This window comes from Hyla sarda, chromosome 12, assembly GCF_029499605.1.
Source record: "Hyla sarda isolate aHylSar1 chromosome 12, aHylSar1.hap1, whole genome shotgun sequence".
NCBI classification, from domain to species: Eukaryota; Metazoa; Chordata; class Amphibia; order Anura; family Hylidae; genus Hyla; species Hyla sarda.
In genome coordinates this window covers 25,873,207-25,888,310 of record NC_079200.1, presented here as the reverse complement: position 1 = coordinate 25,888,310, position 15,104 = coordinate 25,873,207, and the positions used below count along the sequence as shown (strand labels likewise).

At 48.2% G+C, this 15,104-nt stretch overlaps 1 protein-coding gene across 1 annotated transcript in view; it reads right to left on the bottom strand.

Annotated features, from left to right (window-relative positions):
* The window catches only part of ERBB2 (erb-b2 receptor tyrosine kinase 2), a 117,447-nt gene extending 103,502 nt beyond the window's left edge, over positions 1–13,945 (bottom strand). The window contains exon 1 of the mRNA XM_056547799.1: positions 13,687–13,945. Within this exon, the coding sequence (XP_056403774.1) occupies positions 13,687–13,753 (67 nt within the window). The 5' untranslated portion in view covers positions 13,754–13,945. The remainder of the gene's footprint in view (positions 1–13,686) is intronic.
* Positions 13,946–15,104: the final 1,159 nt, after the last annotated feature.

The following is a 15,104-nucleotide window of genomic DNA, read 5'->3' as shown; positions in this document are numbered from 1 at the left end:
CTCAGAAGGACCTCGCAGTTTGCTGGGACCAATTATACTGGTAATAGACTTGAGACAATTATCTTTAGGATTGACTATATGCAAGACTTGACTACTTGTAGTGACAGCAGACACTTTAGACATACTGGAATGACTGTAGCTTTGTGGTCTTACAGATGCTGATCACTAGCACTGAGATCTCTGGTGTTTGCTGTGCTCAGTAGCAGGTATTAAAGAGAAAATTGTAATGGCCACCCCTTTATATAGGGGGGGGGGGGGGCTGGACTAAGGCCCATTGGTCAAGCTGCGGGTCATAGGTTAAGCTGGTGCTCTCTGGGAGAACATGTGACAACAAATCATGTGACTGCATAACATAACATGTGACAGACTTACAGGTCCTTGAGACAACCTCTCACAGGTCCTCTGCTCTATCCTCACTATACATTAAAGCAGGGGTCTTAAACTCCCGGCCCGCGGAAAGAAACTTTGCGTCCCGTACAAGGGATCTGTAATTTGTATCGCCCGACGCCCGGGACATGCAGTTCTGGGCGCCAGGCAGGTGACTTCTTCAGGCATTTAGCTTTGCTTCGGGCAAGCAACGCTAAATGCTGGAAGACTTCACCCCCGCCCAGTCCAATAGAGAGCATTACTTTCACTTACCCTGCCCTCCTCCCCCCCATATCCGGTTGGCCGGCTGGCCTGAGGAGGGACGTCGTGCATGTGACGTCCCTCCGCAGACCCGCGCAGGAGGACATCAGTGATGTCACTCGTCAGGCCGCCCCCGGAGAGGAGAAGCGCAGGGCAAGACAGGTAAGTGTGTCTATATGTGTGTGCATGTGTGTGTCTGTATGTGCCGGTTTTTGTGTCTGTCTGTGTGTGGCTATGTGTATGTGCATGTGTGTGTGTCTGTCTGTGTGTGTGTGTGTGTGTGTGTCGGAGGGAGAACACAATGCTACCTAATGTGGGGAACATGTTACCTTCCTAATGTGGGGAACATGCTACCTTCCTAATGTGGGGAAACTGCTACCTTCCTAATGTGGGGAAACTGCTACCTTCCTAATGTGGGAAAACTGCTACCTTCCTAATGTGGGGAAACTGCTACCTTCCTAATGTGGGGAAACCGCCACCTTCCCAATGTGGGGAAATTGCTGCCTACCTAATGCTCCCCCCCCCCCCCCAGAAGTAGCACCCCCCATCATCCGTCAGCTCATGCTATTACCACAGGTGGTAGGGGGAATGGGGAGGGGGGTTGCTGGTGGATGATGGGGGTGCTACTGCTGGTGGGGGCTGTTGCTGGTGGATAATGAGGGGCACATGATGGGGGCATTATATGTGAGGAGTGTATGATGGGGGGCATTATATGTGAGGGGCGTATGATGAGGGCATTATATGTGAGGGGCACATGATGGGGGCATTATATGTGAGGGGAGCATTATATGTGAGGGGCGGGTATTTCAGGGATTCCGGGATTTTTTTATTTGACTATCCTACAGGGGCTGTAAAGTTAGTGTAGTTCATAATATAGTGTCTGTACCTGTGTGTGACGGTGGTCTCGCAATTGTTCTGTGATCTTTGCCCCAACGTTTATGTTACGCCGAGCGCTCCGGGTCCCCGCTCCTCCCCGGAGCGCTCGCTTCACTCCCTCCGCTGCAGCGCTCCGGTCACGTCCTCTGACCCGGGGCGCTGCGATCCCGCTGCCAGCCGGGATGCGATTCGCGATGCGGGTAGCGCCCGCTCGCGATGCGCACCCCGGCTCCCCTACCTGACTCGCTCCCCGTCTGTTCTGTCCCGGCGCGCGCGGCCCCGCTCCCTAGGGCGCGCGCGCGCCGGGTCTCTGCGATTTAAAGGGCCACTGCGCCGCTGATTGGCGCAGTGGTTCCAATTAGGGTTTTCACCTGTGCACTTCCCTATATTACCTCACTTCCCTTGCACTCCCTTGCCGGATCTTGTTGCCTTAGTGCCAGTGAAAGCGTTCCTTGTGTGTTCCTTGCCTGTGTTTCCAGACCTTCTGCCGTTGCCCCTGACTACGATCCTTGCTGCCTGCCCCGACCTTCTGCTACGTCCGACCTTGCTTCTGCCTACTCCCTTGTACCGCGCCTATCTTCAGCAGCCAGAGAGGTGAGCCGTTGCTAGTGGATACGACCTGGTCACTACCGCCGCAGCAAGACCATCCCGCTTTGCGGCGGGCTCTGGTGAAAACCAGTAGTGGCTTAGAACCGGTCCACTAGCACGGTCCACGCCAATCCCTCTCTGGCACAGAGGGTCCACTACCTGCCAGCCGGCATCGTGACAGTAGATCCGGCCATGGATCCCGCTGAAGTTCCTCTGCCAGTTGTCGCTGACCTCACCACGGTGGTCGCCCAGCAGTCACAACAGATAGCGCAACAAGGCCAACAGCTGTCTCAACTGACCGTTATGCTACAACAGTTGCTACCACAGCTTCAGCAGTCATCTCCTCCGCCAGCTCCTGCACCTCCTCCGCAGCGAGTGGCCGCTCCTGGGATACGCTTATCCTTGCCGGATAAATTTGATGGGGACTCTAAGTTTTGCCGTGGCTTTCTTTCCCAATGTTCCCTGCATCTGGAGATGATGTCGGACCTGTTTCCCACTGAAAGGTCTAAGGTGGCTTTCGTAGTCAGTCTTCTGTCCGGAAAAGCCCTGTCATGGGCCACACCGCTCTGGGACCGCAATGACCCCGTCACTGCCTCTGTACACTCCTTCTTCTCGGAAATCCGAAGTGTCTTTGAGGAACCTGCCCGAGCCTCTTCTGCTGAGACTGCCCTGTTGAACCTGGTCCAGGGTAATTCTTCCGTTGGCGAGTATGCCGTACAATTCCGTACACTTGCTTCAGAATTGTCCTGGAATAATGAGGCCCTCTGCGCGACCTTCAAAAAAGGCCTATCCAGCAACATTAAAGATGTTCTGGCCGCACGAGAAATTCCTGCTAATCTACATGAACTTATTCACCTAGCCACTCGCATTGACATGCGTTTTTCTGAAAGGCGTCAGGAACTCCGCCAAGATATGGACTCTGTTCGCACGAGGCGTTTCGTCTCCTCGGCTCCTCTCTCCTCTGGTCCCCTGCAATCTGTTCCTGTGCCTCCCGCCGTGGAGGCTATGCAGGTCGACCGGTCTCGCCTGACACCTCAAGAGAGGACACGACGCCGTATGGAGAACCTCTGCCTGTACTGTGCTAGTACCGAACACTTCCTGAGGGATTGTCCTATCCGTCCTCCCCGCCTGGAAAGACGTACGCTGACTCCGCACAAAGGTGAGACAGTCCTTGATGTCTACTCTGCTTCTCCACGTCTTACTGTGCCTGTGCGGATGTCTGCCTCTGCCTTCTCCTTCTCTACAGTGGCCTTCTTGGACTCTGGATCTGCAGGAAATTTTATTTTGGCCTCTCTCGTCAACAGGTTCAACATCCCGGTGACCAGTCTCGCCAGACCCCTCTACATCAATTGTGTAAATAATGAAAGATTGGACTGTACCATACGTTTCCGCACGGAGCCCCTTCTTATGAGCATCGGATCTCATCATGAGAGGATTGAACTTTTGGTCCTCCCCAATTGCACCTCGGAGATTCTCCTTGGACTTCCCTGGCTTCAACTTCATTCCCCAACCCTGGATTGGTCCACTGGGGAGATCAAGAGTTGGGGGTCCTCTTGTTCCAAGAACTGTCTAAAACCGGTTCCCAGTAACCCTTGCCGTAACTCTGTGGTTCCTCCAGTAACCGGTCTCCCTAAGGCCTATATGGACTTCGCGGATGTTTTCTGCAAAAAACAAGCTGAGACTCTACCTCCTCACAGGCCTTATGATTGCCCTATCGACCTCCTCCCGGGTACTACTCCACCCCGGGGCAGAATTTATCCTCTCTCTGCCCCAGAGACTCTTGCCATGTCCGAATACGTCCAGGAGAATCTAAAAAAGGGCTTTATCCGTAAATCCTCCTCTCCTGCCGGAGCCGGATTTTTCTTTGTGTCCAAAAAAGATGGCTCCCTACGTCCTTGCATTGACTACCGCGGTCTTAATAAAATCACGGTTAAGAACCGCTACCCCTTACCCCTCATCTCTGAACTCTTTGATCGCCTCCAAGGTGCCCACATCTTCACTAAATTGGACTTAAGAGGCGCCTATAACCTCATCCGCATCAGAGAGGGGGACGAGTGGAAAACGGCATTTAACACCAGAGATGGACACTTTGAGTATCTGGTCATGCCCTTTGGACTGTGCAATGCCCCTGCCGTCTTCCAAGACTTTGTCAATGAAATTTTTCGTGATCTGTTATACTCCTGTGTTGTTGTATATCTGGACGATATCCTAATTTTTTCTGCCAATCTAGAAGAACACCGCCAGCATGTCCGTATGGTTCTTCAGAGACTTCGTGACAACCAACTCTATGCCAAAATTGAGAAATGTCTGTTTGAATGCCAATCTCTTCCTTTTCTAGGATATTTGGTCTCTGGCCAGGGACTACAGATGGATCCAGACAAACTCTCTGCCGTCTTAGATTGGCCACGCCCCTCCGGACTCCGTGCTATCCAACGCTTTTTGGGGTTCGCCAATTATTACAGGCAATTTATTCCACATTTTTCTACCATTGTGGCTCCTATCGTGGCTTTAACCAAAAAAAATGCTGATCCCAAGTCCTGGCCTCCTCAAGCAGAAGACTCCTTTAAACGACTCAAGTCTGCCTTTTCTTCGGCTCCCGTGCTCTCCAGACCTGACCCTTCCAAACCCTTCCTATTGGAGGTTGATGCCTCCTCAGTGGGAGCTGGAGCTGTTCTTCTACAAAAAAATTCTTCCGGGCATGCTGTCACTTGTGGTTTTTTCTCTAGGACCTTCTCTCCAGCGGAGAGGAACTACTCCATCGGGGATCGAGAGCTTCTAGCCATTAAATTAGCACTTGAGGAATGGAGGCATCTGCTGGAGGGATCAAGATTTCCTGTTATTATCTACACCGACCACAAGAACCTCTCCTACCTCCAGTCTGCCCAACGGCTGAATCCTCGCCAGGCCCGGTGGTCTCTGTTCTTTGCCCGATTTAATTTTGAGATTCACTTTCGTCCTGCCGATAAGAACATTAGGGCCGATGCTCTCTCTCGTTCCTCGGATGCCTCAGAAGTTGATCTCCCTCCGCAACACATCATTCCACCTGACTGCCTGATCTCCACTTCTCCTGCCTCCATCAGGCAGACTCCTCCAGGAAAGACCTTTGTTTCTCCACGCCAACGCCTCGGAATCCTCAAATGGGGTCACTCCTCCCATCTCGCAGGTCATGCGGGCATCAAGAAATCTGTGCAACTCATCTCCCGCTTCTATTGGTGGCCGACTCTGGAGACGGATGTTGGGGACTTTGTGCGAGCCTGCACTATCTGTGCCCGGGATAAGACTCCTCGCCAGAAGCCCGCTGGTTTTCTTCATCCTCTGCCTGTCCCCGAACAGCCTTGGTCTCTGATTGGTATGGATTTTATTACTGATTTACCCCCTTCCCGTGGCAACACCGTTATTTGGGTGGTCGTTGATCGATTCTCCAAAATGGCACATTTCATCCCTCTTCCTGGTCTTCCTTCTGCGCCTCAGTTGGCTAAACAATTTTTTGTACACATTTTTCGTCTTCACGGGTTGCCTACGCAGATTGTCTCGGATAGAGGGGTCCAATTCGTGTCTAAATTCTGGAGGGCTCTCTGTAAACAACTCAAGATTAAATTAAATTTTTCCTCTTCATATCATCCCCAGTCCAATGGACAAGTAGAAAGAATTAACCAGATCCTGGGTGATTATTTGCGACATTTTGTTTCCTCCCGCCAGGATGACTGGGCAGATCTCCTTCCATGGGCCGAATTCTCGTATAACTTCAGGGTCTCTGAATCTTCCTCCAAATCCCCATTTTTCGTGGTGTACGGCCGTCACCCTCTTCCCCCCCTCCCTACCCCCTTGCCCTCTGGTCTGCCCGCTGTGGATGAAATTTCTCGTGACCTTTCCATTATATGGAGAGAGACCCAAAATTCTCTCTTACAGGCTTCTTCACGCATGAAGAGGTTCGCGGATAAGAAAAGAAGAGCTCCCCCCGTTTTTTCCCCTGGAGACAAGGTATGGCTCTCCGCTAAATATGTCCGCTTCCGTGTCCCTAGCTACAAGTTGGGACCACGCTATCTTGGTCCTTTCAAAATTTTGTGTCAAATTAATCCTGTCTCTTATAAACTTCTTCTTCCTCCTTCTCTTCGTATCCCTAATGCCTTTCACGTCTCTCTTCTCAAACCACTCATCCTCAACCGTTTTTCTCCCAAATCTGTTCCTCCCACTCCTGTTTCCGGCTCCTCGGACGTCTTCTCGGTCAAGGAAATTTTGGCTGCCAAAAAGGTCAGAGGGAAAAAATTTTTTTTAGTAGACTGGGAGGGTTGTGGTCCTGAAGAGAGATCCTGGGAACCTGAGGACAACATCCTTGACAAAAGTCTGCTCCTCAGGTTCTCAGGCTCCAAGAAGAGGGGGAGACCCAAGGGGGGGGGTACTGTTACGCCGAGCGCTCCGGGTCCCCGCTCCTCCCCGGAGCGCTCGCTTCACTCCCTCCGCTGCAGCGCTCCGGTCACGTCCTCTGACCCGGGGCGCTGCGATCCCGCTGCCAGCCGGGATGCGATTCGCGATGCGGGTAGCGCCCGCTCGCGATGCGCACCCCGGCTCCCCTACCTGACTCGCTCCCCGTCTGTTCTGTCCCGGCGCGCGCGGCCCCGCTCCCTAGGGCGCGCGCGCGCCGGGTCTCTGCGATTTAAAGGGCCACTGCGCCGCTGATTGGCGCAGTGGTTCCAATTAGGGTTTTCACCTGTGCACTTCCCTATATTACCTCACTTCCCTTGCACTCCCTTGCCGGATCTTGTTGCCTTAGTGCCAGTGAAAGCGTTCCTTGTGTGTTCCTTGCCTGTGTTTCCAGACCTTCTGCCGTTGCCCCTGACTACGATCCTTGCTGCCTGCCCCGACCTTCTGCTACGTCCGACCTTGCTTCTGCCTACTCCCTTGTACCGCGCCTATCTTCAGCAGCCAGAGAGGTGAGCCGTTGCTAGTGGATACGACCTGGTGACTACCGCCGCAGCAAGACCATCCCGCTTTGCGGCGGGCTCTGGTGAAAACCAGTAGTGGCTTAGAACCGGTCCACTAGCACGGTCCACGCCAATCCCTCTCTGGCACAGAGGGTCCACTACCTGCCAGCCGGCATCGTGACAGTTTATTTTTAACAACATACAAAATAAGTGTTGTCTCAAGTTTTCCTTGGTTGCAGTGGGGCCCAAGACATTACATCACTAGTCAGTTGATGTCAGGGAGCCTGTCCTGCTTCAATGGGTGAAACGATCGCTGGGTGGGAGATCATTCTGCAACTAATTGTATTTTTGCAACAGATGGAGGCACCCTGGTTAGAAAACACTGGTCTTTTACATGGTATGCAGCTCATTTGTGTTTCAATGGGTTGGGTGACTGATGTGTGGGAGAGAGAAAAGTGACCTCACACTTCCAAAGAAGTAATCATGGGACTCGTAGTTAAAGAAGGAAACTCCAACACGAAATACCCAGTTCACATAAAAATAGCCACAGTGTTATGGTAATCTCACAACATAGCCATTTAACCCCAAGACAAGCGCAGATCCTTCCTAAGCATGTCCATTACTGTCTGCCAGGTACGTACAAAATCACCTTATGGTGGATAACCCCTTTAAGTACAGAATGTCTATGGCAGTGGTGTCCAAACTGTGGTCCTTCAGATGTCCTTCAGGTAAAACTCCCAGCATGCCCGGACAGCCTTTCTGGCACCAGTTAAAAAAAAAAAAGGGTACATTCACACGGGCAGGTTTACAGTGAGTTTCCTGCTTCAGGTTTAAGCTGCGGTAAATGTTCCGCTCAAACTCAGAGCGGGAAACTCACTGTAACCACCCACCCATGTGAATGTACCCTAAAAACATAAAAATAAAAAAATTTATAGTTTTCCACCGGAGTACCCCTTTAAGCCAGTAAACATTGAAGTCAACCGAGAAGCCTATTGTGGGTGTGTGGGCAGATTTAGACTAAGTCATATACAATCATTAACTCTTTACAGACTGGAGTAGTAAGCTGGAGCCTCATGAATACAGGGTAACGTATGTGCATGCAGCAGGGAGAGCCTGACATGTGTTCACTTCTGGCAAGTATGTCCACAGAAGAGCCTGTAAACTGAGCTGGGGTGGAGGTGGATCCTCCACAATTTACTTTCAGCATTAGTGTGCACAGGAAGCTTGCGAGCATGATTGTGATAGTGGAAAAGGAGGGGGGGGGCGCCCGAGTCAGGACTGGACTGGAGACCCCATTACAGCCATTCCAATACTGTACACTGATAATCTGACACACTTCACTTGACATTCCTTTATACATTATCAGGATTCCAACCTCTCACCTCCTTCTTGCACACATATATCTGGTATTCTGTCTGTTGATATTAAATCGAAGTAAGAGTCTACCGGAAGGAATTATTTGAGGTGACCCACCCTAAAGCCAATGGTGGAGCTAGTGGGTTAGAGTAGGGGCTAGTGTTGAAGGCACAGGGCTAGGGCAGCAAGTAGGGTTGCCACCTGGCCGGTATTTTACCGGCACATCCGGTATTTTGGCCACCCTGCCATATTAAAAATACCGGCAATGCAATGGCAGGTATTTATCCAACCAATCCTCCAACTCCCGGAATGTTGCACCATATACTATACCAGTGTTTCCCAACCAGCAAGCCTCCAGCTGTTGCAAAACTAGAACCCCCAGCATTCCCAGACAGCAGAGAGCACTGTGGTGAGACAGAAAATAAATTCAAAAAGAAATGAACTACTTCTGTATTATACAGCAGCTAATAAGTACTGGAAGGATTAAGATTTTTAAATAGAAGTAATTTATAAATCTGTTTAACTTTCAGGCACCAGTTGATTTAAAAAAAATAAATAAATAAAAATAAAAAATGTTATCCACCGGAGTACCCCGGGCGATCTGGTAGCCTAAGAATCATCCTGAGACACTTGTGATCAAACGGATTCCCGGAACTCCAATAATGGAGGTCCCACAAACAGAAGTAGCAGGAATCTGTCTGATCACGTGAGTCTTAAAGGGGTACTCTGCTATCCGAAGGATAGGGGATAAGATGTCTGGTGAGTGGGATTTTAGACACATTTATTAAGCATTTATGCTTTTTTTGCTACTGTTTTGCCATGCTTATAATTTTTTAGTTGAGTTGAGTGTAGTGGATTTCTAAACATTGTTCAACTTAATAAATAAAAATAAAAAATCACAAATTTTTTGTGCAATTGTAGTCAATGCATAAACCTACTACACCAAAAAAAAAAAAAACATCGAAAAACCAGCGCAAAATTCATCATCATTCACTGCTCAACAATATACATTATATGTTGAACAGTCGAAAGTGCATGCTAGAAAAGTGTGGTAAAAAAAAAAGTGACAAATTCCCCCCTTTGTGCCTTCATCTCATTGAACACTCCAGATTTATAAATTCCCCCGGGGATGTTTTTGCCATTAGACACCCAAGGGCCTGGGCCTAGGGTAGCAGTGTTGAGGACGGCAGCATTTCAGTGAGTAAAAAAAATTGTTTGATGTTTTTATAGTTACTAAAGTACAACTATAAGCGTTTCATAAGTTCTCATTTATTGATAAATAGATACATTTTACACAAAAGACTCAATATTTACAGTATTGATTCTTTCTTTTTAAGACTTCAGCAATTTGCCCTAAAATGCTGGATATCAGCTTCTGAGCCAAATCCTGACTGATAACATCCTACTCTTATCTAACCAGTTCTTGGAGTTTATCGCAATTTCTGGGTATTTTTTTCATCCACCTGTTTTTTTTAAGAATTGACCTCAGGTTCTCAATAGGATTGAGATCTGGGGAGTTTCCTGGTCATTGGGGGAGATTTATCAAAACCTGTCCAGAGGAAAAGTTGCCCAGTTACCCATAGTAACCAATCCGAGCAAATTCCGTGTGAATTCCGTGCGAAACGGCTTCGGGCTGAAAAAAAATAATTTCAATGATTTCAATGGGGCAAAGGCGCGGATTCCGAATGAAGAAAGAACATGTTCATGCGGAACGGAAGTCTGCATCGGAATTCCGCTTGCAGAAATTCCTCAGTGTGAACTGGAGGGCGGTAATACAGTTAAACTTTATTGGGTTTTTCACTGCTGAGTGAATTGGAGAGGAATAAGCAAATTACTCAAGTAAATTCCTCTCCAATTCCTCAGTGTGAACATACACTAAGGGTACATTCACATGCGTGGATTTACAGCGGATTTTACGCTGCGGATCCACTGGTGAAGGCCCGCTCTATGCTGTCTTTACATGTGCCTGCTCGTAGCGGCAATACGCCGCGACGAGCAGACACACTGCAGCGATGTGCGCAGCGTACTCGCACATCGCGGCCACTCTCTCTGCTCTGAGCTAGGCAGAGAGCTCCAGCGATGCGCGAGTATATTGCGACTCGCACATCGCAGTGTGTCTGCTCGTAGCGGCGTATTGCCGCTACGAGCAGGCACATGTAAAGACAGCATAGAGCGGGCCTTCACCAGCGGATCCGCAGCAAAATCCGCTCGTGTGAACGTACCCTAAAGAATCAGCTATGCGATCGGTCTGACACCAACGCAGAGCTTACTCAGGGATTGCAGCAGGGCATCTGCACGCATAGTGCCGCTAAGGCTTTTGGAGGCTGACCTGGTGTCAAAAAGAGCAGCAATGAGGCCATCAAGGATAGACTGACATTCAGCAGGAAGTACACGGATTGTACTACAGAGGACTGGGGTAAAGTTGGAGCCCCCTTTAGAATGTTTGGGACATCTGGAGGAATGATTGAGAGGAGAAGAAAAGGTGAGTGCTTCCATGGGTCCTGTATCATGCCAACAGAAAAAAATCATGAGGCTATTCATGTGTGGGGTGGCTCTTCATCCAGGGAACACTTACAATTTTGCCTACGAACACTATCATGGATAAAGAATGGTATCTAAGAATCATCCAAGAGCAACTTCATCCAATGATCCAGGAACCAATTAAAGGAGAAGTCTCATACAAAAAAACGTGTCCCCAATCCGCAGGAGTAGGGATCGCAGGGGGACTGAGTGTTGGGGCCCCCTGCGATCTCCTGTACGGAGCCCTGGCTCTCCCTGGCAGAGGCACGTTACGGCCCCCGCCCAAAGCTTCTCAGATCTAAATCTCAAGCGGGTTAGGTAAGAGTGGGTTGTCTTAGGATTTGGCCCAGGAGCTGATACCCAACATGCCAGGGCGAATTGAAATAGTATTAAAAAACAAGGACAACACTGTAACTATTGATTGTGTGCATAATCTACATATTGTTGTCAATAAAAGTTTAAAAACCTATGAAATGCTTATAATTTGTAACCATAGAAACATCTGACTAAAAGTCAGATCTAAAATTACTGAAACAAACTTTGTAAGACCAAAACATGTGTTAGGGTACGTCCACATCTGTACCTCACTCATACGTCTGATGTATACCACAAATGTATATACCAAAATAGGACCCATTTGGCGCACACCTTTTAAACGTATAAAACCGCAAAATCCATAAAAAAATACACACTTTAAATGTATACACTCATAGACCTATACTACACCATAACTCACTACTGATAATCTAAACCTTCAAAACTAGCTACAGAGCCTAAATCAATCATAAACCTACAAATACTGACACCAAGACATATATATCATCCAAATACAAACATCAAACACACGAATCATCAAACACACCAATCGCCCTCCCACTTAAAATCAACCCACCCATACCCCACTAGGAGAAAACACCAGATAATGACCCTAAGGGTATGTTTACATTGCAGATTTTGAACGGAATCTCCACTCGCAGAATTCTGCGAGCAGAGATTCAATTCTGGTGGCCACCGCCGAAATACTTTGGCGGTAGGACCGGGCTGCACAGCGCCATCACCATTGACGGCTATGCAGTACTCGCAGACTTCCGCGCAAACAATGAACATGTTCTTTCTATGTGCGGAATAATTTTGTCGGCGGAATTGTCCGCCGCTGAAATTGCTCAGTGTGAACGGGTCTCGCGGAAACCCATTCACACTGATGTTTATGCTCACAGCGCGTAATTCTGGTCGTGGAATGTCGCAGGAATTACGTAGTGTGAACATACCCTAACACAATGAAGACCAGAAAAATAACCAGGGCTCAAGTCCTGGGGAAAAAAAGTGTGGGAACTTACCTAAGATCAAGGCAGCTATGGGAACGGTGGTCCTGCTGCGAAAAAAGTGCAGGAACTCATTTCCCACATGTTCCTGCAGGACTTGAGCCCTGGGTATAACGTACATTAAACCTACAACATATTATTGTGCCAAAGCAATCACAAGAAAACTATATTAATACCTAATCGGGATATAGTGAGGGTCCACTGTGCACCCCACCACCACCTCAATATCTCAATGTGTCACTATTGCACTTCTATGGGGGTAACAAACGTATACATTCGTTTATGATTTTTTTTGTGGAACAGGAAAGTTTACTATGCAGAACTATTCTACAAAAAAATTTAAAAAAATTGTACAGGGGACAAAATGTAGCCATAAGTGACAAATACCGACATGATGGAAGTCTATGCCCATATGTTTAGGTACCTTTAAATGTATCTCCCACTGCTGTGGTATAGATTTTACTATAGATATACTATACCAGTGCTTCCCAACCAGAGCCAACGGCTGTCCGGGCATGCTGGGAGTTGAAGTTTTGCAACAGCTGGAGATACCCCTGGTTGGGAAACACTGGAAACACTAACCTATACTATATAGTCTAACATGCTGGGAGTTGTAGTTTTGCAACAGCTGGAGGCACCCCTGGTTGGGAAACACTGACCTATACTATATACTACTATATAGTCCAACATTCCGGGAGTTGTAGTTTTCGTTTGGGGCAGCTGCTGAGCCACAGGCTATATGAGGGCATGCTGGGACTTGTAGTTAGTAACTCACTGCAACTTCAGAATTTGATTTTTAAAAAAGCGATCAAAAAATCACATCAAAACAATAATGGTACTGTTAAAAACTACAGATCGGGGTAAGGAGAAATAAAAAAGTTATAGGGGTCAGAATAGGACATTTTCCCCACATATGTGTCTCCTGTGATGTCACGCAGATATAATTAATTATGCAAAATAGCATGGCCGGTATATATATATACATAGATATATATTTTATTTGTTTTTGCAAGAAAGGTGGCAACCCTACCCTGAACATATCAAGGACTAAAGTCCCTCCTCCTTGTCCCCGCCACCACATGTACCATCAATCACTTCCTTCAAATGTACCTATAAAAACTTCACAGCACTACTTCCTTGCACTACCTGTCCCTTGCAGCACAGTATTTACTCCCTTACCAGAAATTCCCTCTGGGACTGTTCTAAATATTTACAATACAAAATATAAACATTTATGTATTTGCAACATTGTCTTCTCAGATCCCCACAACAACCCCCCCCCCCCCCCCCCCCCCCCAGACCCTCAATATTTACAGCCCAGATGCTGTTTTCTTAAATAGTATAAACAACAACAACAAAACAAATCACAGCATATGCAAAAAACACAACAACAACACACAAACAACTACTTTACAGATGACACACATGAGTCTGCAGCGCTGCCCCTGTGCCAGGACACCCTATCCATGCCTCACCTTCTCTACAGAGACCCCCCTGCAGGAGCAGGGCACAGAGCCCCAGGATCCATGGCTGCAGGTCCATCCCTCAGTGCCCTGCAAGCAGCACCATGCTGGGCAAAGCCTCCCCTAGGTCCAGGCACTTTTCTCCGCTCGTCGTCCTTGTTTTTCTAGCAGTAAAACTTCCAGTAAGTTGTCGATCTGCTCTACTTCATTCCTACACAAGACTTCCTGCAGGGAGGGGAGAGGCGGGGGCCATTGCACATGCCCTACATAGGAGTGGCACTTGGGATCCCCAGCACACAGGCTGCTTGCAGAATTCATTGTGCAATCACTGCTGCTGTCCCTGCTCAAGAAGAAAGCACAGCCTGCTATTAGCCCAGGGACAGACAGCAGAGGGGCTAGTGTGTGTGCGTGCGTGTTCTTGGAGTTGTAGTTTTGCAACATCTGGAGGCACCCTGGTTGGAAAATGTTGAATTAGCCCATGAACAGACAGCAGAGGTGCTATCACACTTGTAGAGCAATTCCCCAACATGACATTTTGTGTATGTGTGTGTGTGTGTGTGTGTTTGTGTGTGTGTAAAGGCTGACTGGGCATTCTGGGAGTTGTAGTTTTGCAACATCTGGAGGGACCCTGGTTGGAAAATGTTGAATTAGCCCATGAACAGACAGCAGAGGCGCTATCACACTTGTAGAGCAATTCCCCAACATGACATTTTGTGTATGTGTGTGTGTGTGTGTGTGTGTGTTTGTGTGTGTGTAAAGGCTGACTGGGCATGCTGAGAGTTGTAGTTTTGCAACATCCTGGAGGCACCCTGGTTGGAAAATGTTGAATTAGCCCATGGACAGACAGCAGAGGGACTATCACACTTGTAGAGCAATTCCCCAACATGATATATATATATATAATGAGGATAAAAAAATTACAAATTCAGCTTGGTTGCTTTGCACATGCAGGAGTACAGCACTACAGGAATATAGTGTTTCCCAACCAGGGTGCCTCCAGCTGTTGCAAAACTACAACTCCCAGCATGCCCGGACAGCCAAAGGCATGCTGAAAGTTGTAGTTTTATAGGGAGGTATTACATGTTCTGTACACTTTACCTGTACCAGGGTTAGCTGCTCCTTTGGACACCAGGTGAGGGCGACTCCATGTTACTTTTTTAGGACATTGTATATACTGTACAGGACCCCGAAGAAGATCCTGTCCTCAACATAGATCAGTGTTTCCCAAGCAGGGTGCACCCAGCTGTTGCAAAACTACAACTCCCAGCATGCCTGGACAGCCGTTGGCTGTCCGGGCATGCTGGGAGTTGTAGTTTTGCAACAGCTGGAGGCTCCCTGCTTGGGAAACACTGACATAGACAGTGATTTACAGCTCCCAGCAGATCTTTATTACTTTTATATGTAAGGATTTGCTTTATCTGTATTAGTTA